The sequence below is a fragment of the Equus quagga genome, chromosome 11 (assembly GCF_021613505.1).
Source record: "Equus quagga isolate Etosha38 chromosome 11, UCLA_HA_Equagga_1.0, whole genome shotgun sequence".
Lineage (NCBI taxonomy): Eukaryota > Metazoa > Chordata > Mammalia > Perissodactyla > Equidae > Equus > Equus quagga.
In genome coordinates, this window is record NC_060277.1 from 3,236,511 (window position 1) to 3,249,048 (window position 12,538).

The 12,538-nt window shown below is 43.4% G+C and overlaps 1 protein-coding gene across 3 annotated transcripts in view; it reads left to right on the plus strand.

Annotated features, from left to right (window-relative positions):
• Positions 1–3,734, plus strand: part of HBS1L (HBS1 like translational GTPase) — a 77,379-nt gene extending 73,645 nt beyond the window's left edge. For all 3 annotated transcript variants that reach the window (XM_046674966.1, XM_046674964.1, XM_046674965.1), the window contains 2 exons: positions 1,406–1,550; positions 3,116–3,734. In XM_046674966.1, the coding sequence (XP_046530922.1) occupies positions 1,406–1,550; positions 3,116–3,127 (157 nt within the window). In that variant the 3' untranslated portion in view covers positions 3,128–3,734. The remainder of the gene's footprint in view (positions 1–1,405; positions 1,551–3,115) is intronic.
• The last annotated feature ends 8,804 nt before the right edge of the window (positions 3,735–12,538 follow it).

Genomic DNA, 12,538 nt, shown 5'->3' on the forward strand with positions numbered 1-12,538 from the left:
CCTCCCCTGCTTCTGCTCCAGTCTTCCTCATGTTCATTTGCCCCGTCGCCTTGTTTGTAGCGTAGTCCTTTCTCTTATTCTGTGCCAGCGCCATTTGCCTTTCCCTTCGTTTCCACTTCAGGCACATCGTACACTTGATTGCTTTATATGGAATGGAATCGAACTTTCTAGAAACTAAATTAAGTGCAGACTATATTAGATGCTGTCTTTCCTAAGGAGTGGGACTTTGGGCTGAAATTGTCCAAAACCACTGTTTGGAAATTTTGAAATCCTTCTTTAGAAACTTGAGTGGCTTGTTCTGAAGGTCTGTCCCTTAAAGAACCTTTCAGAAGGGGAGTTTATGATTGCTGTCCTCTTGCCTTCTGGAGCACATGAAAATTAAATTGGAGAACATTTCCAAAATAGCCCCTTTTGGGTTCTGCTTCTTTCTCTATGTGTGGGTGGGGCCCATGCACAAAGATTTTTGTTTGTTTGTTTATTTGTATGAAACTGTTTGCGATTAGGCCCATGCCCTATCTCCCTTCATTTCATACAAACAATATGTTGTGGAAAAATCCTTGTATGATTTTGTCCTGAATCTCTGTTAAAGAACCACTCTTCCTAGGTGAGAAAAGAGAGGAGGGAGGGAGAGGTTTAGAGTAGTCTGTTGGCACTCAGGGGATTATCCTCTGTAAAGATAATTTCCTAGCATGTGGCTCACCAATTGGAGTTTTACCTGGGAGACACTGTCTTCCTTTTTTTTAATTTTTAAAAAAATCTTATTTATTTTTTTAGGAAGATTAGCCCTGAGCTAATTACTGCCAGTCCTCCTCTTTTTTGCTGAGGAAGACTGGCCCTGAGCGAACATCCCTGCCCATCTTCCTCTACTTTATATGTGGGATGCCTACCACAGCATGGCTGGCCAAGCGGCGCCATGTCCGTCCGCACCCTGGATCCGAACCGGCAAACCCCGGGCCGCTGAAGCAGAACATGCTGCGCCACTGGGCTGGCCCCTATCTTCCTCTTTTAAAATGCACATGCCTTGCTTTCTTCATTCCATCATTGAACCTCTCAATTTTATGAGGAGTGAAAGGGAGGGCTCTGGTGGAAGGGCTTTGAGCATTTTAGGTTATAGGATCCTTCAAGGGATAGCATTGTATGTGGAAAATTGGTGAAAAAATATATATGAGCTAGCTAATGCTTCTTATACCTAGAATTACTCCTCTCATTTCTTTTGGCTAATCCAGAAAATATTCAAAGGCACGTATTTTCGTTTTAAGAAATACCTTTTTTTCTTTTTAAGTTTTTGAAAGACTAAGTTGATTTATTGATTGAGTGTGAAATAGTTGTTTTTCAGTTGTCAGTTGTTATTACATTTATTCACCACTATTGGATATCCCTCTGTTCTTTTTCTTTTTCTTGATAGATTGTTGACTAAAGGCCAGAACGCGCTGGTGGAGCTGCAGACACAAAGGCCCGTGGCTCTTGAGCTCTACAAAGACTTCAAGGAGCTGGGGAGGTTCATGCTGCGCTACGGCGGCGCCACCATCGCTGCCGGCGTGGTCACCGAGGTGCTTTAGAGGGCTGAGCATGTGTCCGTGCTCATGAGGTCCTCTCTCTCTCTGAGAAGGGGCCCCGAGGTGCTTTAGAGGGGCTGAGCGTGTGTCCGTGCTCATGAGGTCCTCTCTCTCTGAGAAGGGTGCCCGAGGTGCTTAGAGGGCTGAGCGTGTGTCCATGCTCATGAGGTCCTCTCTGTCTTTCTAAGAAGGGTCACTGGGATTTGATGGCTTAAGGGGAACCCAGTTACGGTTTTAGAACAAGATTTTAAAATTTATATTAAAAAATTAAAAGAATGATGGCAAGAAAATATGTGGTGTTAGAACTTCTCATCAAGAGACCTCCAGACTGTCTTCTCCACCAGTAACATTGCTCAAAATGAAAGGAGATGCGTTGAGGGACAGGTCTGTAAGTACGCAGTCTGAATTATGGGAATGCAGACATTAAAGAGTGAGATGAGTTTTTGTAGTGATTTGTTTAATAAAAGAACTCTCATTAAATTTATGTCTTTAAATAGCTGGCTCTTAGTGCATTTGAAATGATTTCTTTAAAAAGTTCAGTAACATTGGTAATGTTTCTGAAACATACCTAATATATAATGGAAGGTGTAGTTGAATTTTGGAGAAAATAGCCAGAAATGAACCAGAAAATTTCACTAATTTAAATTTTCTTCCACATTGTCAAGATTAATATAAATTATATTTTTATTTTTTTATTTTTAAAGATTGGCACCTGAGCTAACAGCTGTTGCCCATCTCATTTTTTTTTTTCTCTTCTTCTCCCCAAAGCCCCCAGTACATGATTGTATATTCTAGTTGTGAGTGCCTCTGGTTGTGGCATGTGGGAGGCCACCTCAGCATGGCTTGATGAATGGTGCCGTGTCCGCACCCAGGATCTGAACCAGCAAAACCCTGGGCCGCCGAAGCGGACCATGTGAACTTAACCACTCGGGCCCCGGGGCTGGCCCCTAAATTATATTCTTAAAGGGGCTTCATTACTTCATTTGATTGTTTTCTGCATACAGCTTACTCACTTTGTTTAATTGGGTGTATGCTTTGAACATAGGGCTGTAGGCTGCGCTGAAATTCAGTCTCGTGTGTTCCCTGTTAGTTCTGAAGCTAAACTGCCCAGGCTGGTGCTGCTGCCCCACGGACTCCAGCTGCACCAGCTCAGCGTTTCTCCCCTGCGTCATTCCCTGTAAAGATGGGCTAGTGGACTGTGTCTCCTGGAGTGGTTGTGAAGTGAGACCATCTGTGCAGAGCCCTTGGCCTGGTCCTTGGCACACGCAGAGCATGCAGTAAACGTCATCCAACATCATTGCTGTCGGCAGCATCATGTCTGATCTGTCTGAGCATTTTTTATGGAAGAGTATTCTGAAAATGAGATACAGTTTCCTGTGGGAAATAACGGGGAGATGGTAGTAATATCAGAAATAGCATGACTAGAGAAGGGGCAAAGATGCAGAAAAAGGGAGAAAATTTGATTGTGATGCAATAATCATTTCACTGTCATTTTCCTCTTGTTGTTCTCATAATGTGATTTATTAAATTATAGCAAATATCTCTTTTTTCCTTTACAGATAAAAGAATGATGGGTTTCCAAATGCAATGAAGTAGCCAACTTCTCTTTTTGAAGAATCCAGATATTCAGTAAAAGGAACAATGTGCAATTGATATTTTTTTAAGTGAGAGAGAAAATTGAAGCTACAATCAGCTGCAAAGAAGTATTAGTAACCACTCCTGCAACAATTTCAAGTTGCCAACTGGCAAAGAAAGGCTAATATTGCACTTTCATTTTAAAAAATGTTAATAAATGGATTTACTTTGCTGAGATTTATGGAAACTGTCAAAAATATGTATTGGAAGACATTAAATCATCATGAAATGAACTCTACTTCCAGCCAAACCACAAAATGTTTACAGTTTTCTCCTTGATTTTCAACTATACTGCACAATTTTAAGGAAAAATAACTACATTAGGTTGCTGCCATAGTTGATGTTTGACCTGAGCAGTTTTTTTAGTTAACGCTAAGGTTTGCTGAAGGTTATAATAAAGGTATTATGTGTTAAGCATAAGAATGTTCTTTCTCCAGCAAGTAAACCTTTGAAAGCTTAGTCTAGAATTAGTGGAAACTGTTTGTTTGGTAACCAGGATATTATTTAAGGCATAAAGCCAGCTAATAAAATGCCTTAGTTTGAGCATAACAGCAAAATGTGTTTTATTTCTTCGATGTTTATGCGATTCTCCACCACTGTCACTGAATATGGCTGAGGGATTTGGTGCATCTTTTTCACGTAAGAGTTTCCCAACTCTTTCACGTGAATTCTTGCTTTTTATCCTAATAGCAGATCAAATTTAGTCTCATCCATTTCTAACCATAACTTCACTTTGTTCTTCTCCTTTTCACTTGTAGAATTACATATGTGATGACTTTATCTTTTTTTTTAAAGATTTTATTTTTCCTTTTTATCCCCATAGCCCCCCGGTACATAGTTGCATATTTTATTGTGGATCCTTCTAGTAGTGGCATGTGGGATGCTGCCTTAGCCTGGCCCAACGAGCAGTGCCATGTCCGCGCCCAGGATTCAAACCGAACCGGCAAAACCCTGGGCTGCCGCAGCGGAGCGTGCAAACTTAACCACTGGGCCACAGGGCTGGCCCCATGACTTTATCTTGTATAGCTTGTAGACTGTACGTCCCTTGTGAGTAAGTCATTTTTTTTACACAACAACAAACTCCAAGGTTTATTTATTTAACAAGTGTTTATTGAGCTGCCTCCTGGTACAAAGAGCTTTAGAGTAAATTTTATCCTCAGCTGAGCCTGGAACTCTGATCTGATGGACTATTTGTGATAGACTTTTTTTTACTGGAAATGGTGTGATTTGTATATTGACAGTATGCCATACATGGCAGCATTTCTTCGTAACTGAAGAATAACATCCATGGAGTAAAGGCACAGAGCAGGAATTTGCTGTTTGGTGACCGATCACAGAGAGAGCACATTGCTACAATACGTGTCTTTACTAAAAAGTACTTGTGGAGTTGTGACTTTCGAGTAAACTTGCTAAGGTAAGAAAAAGTGTTTTATTTGTATGTTAACCAGGAGGGTAACAGATACATGTGACAGAAATCTAACTTACAGTGATGTAGGCAAAACAGAAAGACTTACGGCAGCCTTAGCTTTGAATCCGTCTAGACCGAGCGGCTCTCATGGTGTCAGCAAGGACTCATTTGTGCTCTGCCTTTTCCACTTTGGGTTCTGCCCTCCGACTCCACACTGAGATCCTCAGACCCTCCATCCAGGACAGGGACAGGCTAAAAGAGCATGTCTTTTCCAGAAGCCCTAAAACAGCTCTTCAGTGACTATAATTGAGTTTAATGTCTTTCCTTGGGGCGTGCATGGAGTAGGGCATGAAGTGACTGTCACACACGTTCGTTGTTTGTGACGGTATTTGAGCTCCTCTGTATTGTGAGAGGTGTCAGCAGTTTCTCGACGTGGTCTTTTTTCTCCCATGAATATGTAGCTCAATAATAATTTTAACTGATGTTAAAATGTAATCATTGCTTTAGAATTTTGGAAAATACAGAAACGTAGAGGGTGAAGGGAGTGGGAGGCAGGATTTAAATGTGCAGATCACAAAGGTAGAATCTTAAGACTGGGGAGGTCATGGCAGAAGTTCTGCAGCAAGCATATACTGCTGACCATCCTTTGTGGATGTCGTCAAAGCCCACCAGGACACAGCTGTGGTCAATTATTTTTATTGACGCTTGCTGCAGCAAGACAGACCACACACTGGAGGGCTCTGGGTGCTTCATCAGTGAGGTGTGAGGAGGGGCTTGTTGAGAATTTGAGCTCATGAAAGTAATTTTGAGGAGGGCGCAAGTGAACACGGGTTTCTTCTGCATTGGGTGCTATCAGAAAGTGGGAGTCATTCTGCAACTGCGTATCTGTTTTTATCTAGGACGTGGGAGAAATGGGACCAGGTGGAGCAGCAGCAGTACTTGTGTCAGCCACAAGAGGGAGATGTTCATTCATTTGTGTGGCTTGTACAGTGGCTCTTGGTCTGTGCTCAGGTGTGGTTACAGTATCTCGCTTCATCAGAATCACAGAGGGGACCTCATGTGATGTCAGAGATTCAGGAATCGTTGTTGTTCAATAGGAGAACACCATGGCCTAGCTGTGAGTGCCAGGCCAGCTCTTAGCTCCCCAAAGCTCCTTCTTCCCTCACATGTTGAAACCTCTTAAATATGTACAAGTAAATTAATAGTGTAAAACAAAATGATGAAATAAGTCAACTAAATTCTACCTGAAATATGGGGACATGAAGCAGGGGAAGAAAAAGCATTGTTACTTATAGTCCGTAAAGGAACTTCATTACTTTGATAATCACATAAGACAAAGTTTTAAGAATGTTGAGGGGAACCACTTATGGAATTAATAAAAATGTTCATATCAGTGCAAAGATGAAAGCAAAGAAACTTAGCCTGTAGAGCAAAAAAATAGGATGGAAGGGAAACAGCAACAAAGTCAACCAAATGAAGACCAAGGTAGCCATTGTTGGAATAAATGAAAACAGTTTAGATTTCCCTTTTTAAAAGATAGACTCCACCTGCAAGCTAATGATATTCTACTTACAAAAGAATGTCTAAAATCAAACCATAGATTGAAAGGAAAAAAGGTGCACAGATGTATCAGGGAAATAAAAATGGCCAAGGATTGGGTGTCTGCCACGTGCCAGGCAGTCTTCACACAATGCTTCCTTCGACATTGCTATAATTATATGAGGCAGTGTTATTAACCTCAGTCCACAGATGAGAAAACTGAAGTTCAGAGAGATGAATAACTAGTAAGTCAACCATAGCCGTGCTTTCAATTTGGATTTACGTCTGACGAGCCGTGCCCACTACACTACATGGCCTCTCCAGAAATCAGGAGTAATGATGTGAACACTGGGCTGAGAATGTAAAGCAAGCAAGCAAAGAGGCTTCCCTGATGAAGAGAATCGTTTCACATTGAGAAGAGATACACTGCACGAGCACAAAAGTTAATGTACAAAGAGCATCAAAATGCATGAGGGAAATTTATTAGAGAAATTAAAGGAGGTATTAACAATTACTAAATTCTCACAGCACAGCCTTAAAGATGATGTAAACAAACAGATCATCAAGGACTTGAATAACATCACAAAGCAGAATGAGCATATAGCCAAGAGAATACAGTTATAAGTCGTTTCCTTCGAGAATTTGACAATGAGGTAAACCTGCTCTTGGAGGGGTTTGTTACAAAGGCTACTCACAGATCAGACCAGAAGTATGGAGTTTTCTGCTTTAGAACGTCTCAGATTAAGATCCCCTTCCTGGACTACAGATATTGGAATTATTGGTTACAGAATATAAAATAGCTGGATGAAATATTTAAATCTTTAATATTTACTTAAAGAAGAGGTGGAAATGTAAGCAAGAAGAGGCTATAAAAAATGACCAGACAAGTTTAAAATCAACCAAATACAACTTTTAGAAATGGAAAATATAATAATTGAAACTAAAAACTGGGATTAAACAGATTAGGTGCAGCTAAAAGAATTAGTGACACAAATGTATATGCACAATAATGTACTGTATAAATGTGTATAAATTACATGTATATATGTGTGTATTATATATTTATAATAGTGGAATCAGTATAGCCTTAAATATTTTTATTACAATATATAGAAAAATAACATAACTGAAGAACCTAGGAAAGATACAAAACAGCTGTCCTTAGGAAGTGCATCTGTGAGTCCATACTGATACAAATAAATGACTGAGTAAATATATAAAGGGAGAGGAGACAAGTCTCCCTTGTGGAAGCATTCCAAATAATTTATGTAGATGCTCCATCTTCAAGGAGGTGGCACAGAACTCCGACTCCTTGAATGTGGGCCAGGCGTGGTGATTTCTTTCCAAAGAACAGAAAAGAGGCGAGAAAGAAGGATTGGACAGTGGAGAAGTCTGACCATTGCCGCCTCAGCAGATCAAGGTCCGCGTCGGCAGTGGTTGGCGTGTTGACCATGTGCGGGTCCCACGGATAGGATGTGGTGAAAAGGCACTTCACCTCTGTCATCTTCCTCTGCGAAACTTGTAGCACCAGTCTAATCATGAGAAAAACGTCAGACAGATGCCGTTGGAGGAGCATCCTACAAAATACTGAGCAATACTCGTCAGGACTGTCGAGGTCATCCAAAACAAGAAGAGTCGGAGAGAGTCACCGCCAGAGGGAGCCTCTTGAGACATAACTGAATGCAGCGTGAGGTCCTGAGTGGGATCCTGCACCAGGAAGACGTTAGGAAGTGTGAAGAAACTGTGGACTTAGGTGGTAATAACGTATCACTACTGATTCCTTAATTGTGGCAAATGTACTATACTTTTGTAAGACGTCAGTAATGGGGGAAACTGAGTGCAGACTGAGAATTCTCTGTGCTATCTTCCCAGTTTTTCTGTAAACCTAGAACTGTCCTAAAAATATTTTGCATGGTTATTCTTTAAATGTTTATTAGGTGGTATTTGATACAAGCGAAAGAATACATGTAATTAATATGTAGCGTAAGAAGAATAACTATAAAAACCCGTGAGCCTGTCCCTCTAGTAATGAGTTAGAACATTACTAATAAATATATTGAAGTTCCCAGTCCCATCAGTCTTTTTCCACCCCTACCTGCTACTTAATTTTGAGTTTAACACTTCCTTTCTTTAAATTACAGATGTATATTTGTGGTGTGAGTGTATGTGCTTGGTATGAGTTAAGAATCCAATTCCACTTTTTCTATTGTGTTTTTAAAAAAATCTCTCAAATATATGGTCAGAAAAGTTCCAAGTACAGTACAAAGAACTTGTTTCTTGAACCATTTGAGATTATGTTGGCACATGATGCCCCACCATTGCTGAATATTCTACGTATTTCCTGCAAAGAAGGATATTCTCCTGCATAACCACAATAGAGTCATCAAAATCAAGAAGTTAACACATATAGATTACTACCATCCAATCAGACCCCATTAACGTTTCACCTGTTCAAGCAAAAATGCCTGTAACGCTGCTTCGGTTCCTGCTGTGCGGGCTGAGGCTCCTCTCTGACCTGCCCACGGGGAGCTCTGCTGTCTGGCTGGGTGAATTCCACACGCAGTCCAGCCGTCACTGCCCTAGCTCTTCAGTGTGTGGAGGATTGTTGCAGAGCACTGCCTCGGCTCTTCTGACTCAGCTTCCAGCGATGCCTTAGAAATTCAGTGTTAAAGAATCCACTCCAAGGTATGAGGTCTCCTTCTGAAAATCTCGTTTATGTCACCCCTGACCCCACATTTCACAGAGACCCTCTCTCTCGTTTGTTCCCAGCACTGTGAGAGCATCATGTAGATTTCTGTTACCTCTTCTGCACGGAGCTGGTCCTTCTGTTTGTCTGCATCTCTGCAAATCTCTGCGTCTGTTCTTTGTTCTTGGTCCCAGATGGTGGTCTGTGGGCAGCCGAGGTTCTCTCCCACCATGAGGAAATAGAGAAATTTGTGGCCTCGTTCCTGGTGAATTGCGTACATGGACTGAGAAGCCCGGGATGTAGGGTCTGCTCCTCTTCTGTTCTAGATATGCTTGAAAAAGTTTTGTTAAATCGCTTGGATAAGAAGAAGTGGTCCTTGGCCAAGTAAAACCCTTTGTGTGAAAATCGATTCTCAGAATCTTTCCCTTGATCAAATTGGGGATGATGGGGCTTGAAGAGCATATGCTGCTGCCTGGGAGTTGGGAGTGAAGGGGTCTGATACTCTGGTAGCTTTTGAGAAGAAAAAGATAGCAGTGCACACTCCTTCTAGGGTATTGTGGGCCGGTTATTTCTAAACAGTGCCCTTTGCTGAGCAATCCCTTTCACTTAATATATTTGGTGTGAGGTCTCCTATTTTCTCGATTATCCTTGGCCATTTGGCCCAGAAAAACTGCGGCTTAATTGATCCTAATGTCTGATCCTCCCCAAGCACCCAAGTCACAAATAATCCATCAAGGCACTGTGGAGTCAGTACTAGCCTCTTGTACAGCTTGTGGCCTTTGTGACATCAATTCGATACCCCATTAACTGGGTTTAATTTTTGTGATTCTCAGCAGTGTTCTTAGCTGGTGCCGGCACACAGCTTCACCTGCCAGACCCCCGCTTTCCACCACACTGGTCACATATGATATCGTACTGGAGAGACGGGAGGGAGGAGGACTAAGGAGGAGACGATCCAGGACCCAGGGTCTTGTGGAGGCAGAAGGAAGATGGGGGGCGGGAGTCCCGAACAGGTATTTCCTCTGCTGGAATTACCTTCTTGTCTGTTACATTCTCCCCACCCTTCCTAATCCATCTTCAGAGGCTCATCCTCTGACCCCTTCCTTCCATCCCGGGGAGCTCTCCATTCTCTGCCGTTTCTTCCGAGCCTCCAGGGTGCCTCGTGCTCCTATATGGTGACTTTTGTTAATCACTCTGTCTCCCTGGTAGAAGGTGATTTCTTCCAGCACCAGGTGCCTCTGTCTTTCCCCACGGCTCCTGTCATATGGGAGCTCCTCACTCAACGCACTGCACTTCCTGGCAGCCCGTCTGAGGGGTTCACGGCTCCAAAACACATCAGCACTCCCTAAATCAGGGACTGCCTCACTCGTTTCACAGGCAATAACTTTTGTCTGTGAGTGCAAGCAGTCTATCCTCTTCTGGAATATTCTAGAACTAGTTCTCTTAGAATATTGGTATTCTTGATGCCTCACATTTATAATTTTTGTCAGTTGGGTTCAAAGACTTGAGTTCTCTATCCTCGCTCTGCAGGACCTGGCACTAAATCCACCCTCTGGGGTGGGGGGTGGTGGGGGCAGATCTGGTTGCTGCTAATGGCATGTGCTTCATTCACGGGTAAGAACGACATTCCGGGGTGTGGCAAGAATAGGTCAGCAGGATGTGCGCTGGAGAGCAGGTGGAACCAGCCAGGAGAGTTCAGGGCAGGTGATACCCAGAGGTACAGTGAGGCAAGTGGAAACACCAGGGAGTAGGGTCTCCACCCCTGGGCCCTGATAGAGGATCTTATGTCTTTTCAAGGGAATCGGACAAGAGAAAGATTGATCCCCAGTTTAGAGAGAAGGACTTGGGAGCATGTCAGGGCTCAGGGACGAGGACTGGGGTCGAAGGACACGGCAGACTCGCACAGGAGTGTGCGTCCTCAGAAACCTCCCACCTCACTGAGCTCCAGGTCCAGAGTCCGGTCTGTGGTTGACCTGCAGGTAGGATCGATGGTTGCACGTCAGTGGCTGATGGAACCAAGAGGGAAGGGGTGGGGCCACTACGCTATGCCGAAAGGGACCAGGTCGAGCTGGAACAGCAAATAGCGAGAGGATCCGCTGTAACTAACGCTGTGCCTGCTCAGAAGCTGGGCCCACGTCTGTGGGGGGGAGTTCTGGGAGCTGTCAAACCCTGTGTCTGGTTTCTGACCCTCTTCTGCTATTATGTGAGGAAAACAACTCCCCCACGGGGTCCTGGGAAAGCTCCTTTCTTTAAAAAGATCTCCTTTAGATGGTCCTCTAATTAGAATCTTTTGGATTATTAAGAACTGTATTAAAAGACAAATTCTGATCAATGTTAGTCTCAGTTGCTTCAGTCATATAATCGGATTTTTTCTCTCAACAGCTTGGGTGAGAGAAATCTCAGGTTAGTGGTTTAGAGAAGGAGGGCAATGCATTATTGTGGGGCATGAGGTCCTTGGGAGAGGGCTGGGCCGCTAGGTTCTAAAGGGACACAGAAGGCACTAGAAGCTGGAGAGGAAGGCAGGCTACGAAAGTCTGCCTGTGTGGGCTGGGTATTCTCTCCTCATCCCTCAGCTTCAAGCTTACGCCCTGGTGCTTCACTCTGTGGTGCCAGGGCTGTGATCTGCAAACCATTTTTCTCACATTGCCTTGTCAGCTGGCTTTCTGTCGAGGAGAGGCACAAGGAAGAGCCTGGAAAGAGGGAGGGAGAAGACGCTGCCCTCTGTCTCCATCCCTGTCAGCCTCTCTCCAGCAGCAGCCAGCAGCCCCTGCCCCAGCCTCCAGCGGTCTCGGTCCTGCCAGCATCAAGCACCCCACGTGCCTTCAGAAGCACCTGCACCCGCTGCGGGGTGGGGGGCGGGGGCGGGGTCTCCTTCAAGCTTCTGGTAGCCCATCTCTTCCTTATTGTCCCCCAGTCTCAAAAATGGTAGCTGCTTTTTGTGGTTATAATATCTGCGTTATCTCAGCAGAGCTTGTGTGCTCTTCCCTCCTTCCCACGTGGACCATTTCCCTTCATTAAACTTGAAATACCTGCCATGGTTTCTGTTTTACTGAAGGGACCCTGGCTGTATGTAGTATTGTATTTGTTTGTCCAGGCATGTCTATTTATATGTGACCAGTTTCTAAAACAGATCAAAAGAGATTTTCAACAGAAGTGCATCAATACGACCAAAAATCATTAACATAAAAGATTTTAAATGTAATGTGGAGAGGAAATGTTAAGAATTTTTAAGCTGAGAAAAAAATTTTCATCTTTATGCTGCTTTCCTGCTTCTTACTGGGTGAGGAGAGGGAGCCTCAGGACTGGCTGTGTGAAGTGAGCCGTAATTCCAAAGTTTCTGCCGAGGCTCTGAGCTGCAAGAGAGAGAAGACGAGGACTCTTGTTCGCAGAGCATCGTAGGTAGGTTTTAGATCCGCAGGGGGAGGCCAGGAGCTTGGTGGCATAGGGAATGGGGAACCCACTGCTTTGCATCAGTGATGAGCAAGAATTTGGAGATCATCCGGAGAAAAATGAGTAAGGTAGAAGCAGGGAGGGCCTAGGGAGTATGGCTGGCAAATGCCCCCAAATGACCATTGAATATAGAATATTGATCTCTAACATTCAACGAAATCTTTACTACAAAAGTTGTATATTAATGTAGGTTCACCATAAACTATTCAAGAAATTTAAGACTATCTGAAGTAAAAAGAAAAAGGAAGCATGCGCTCCTCCCCT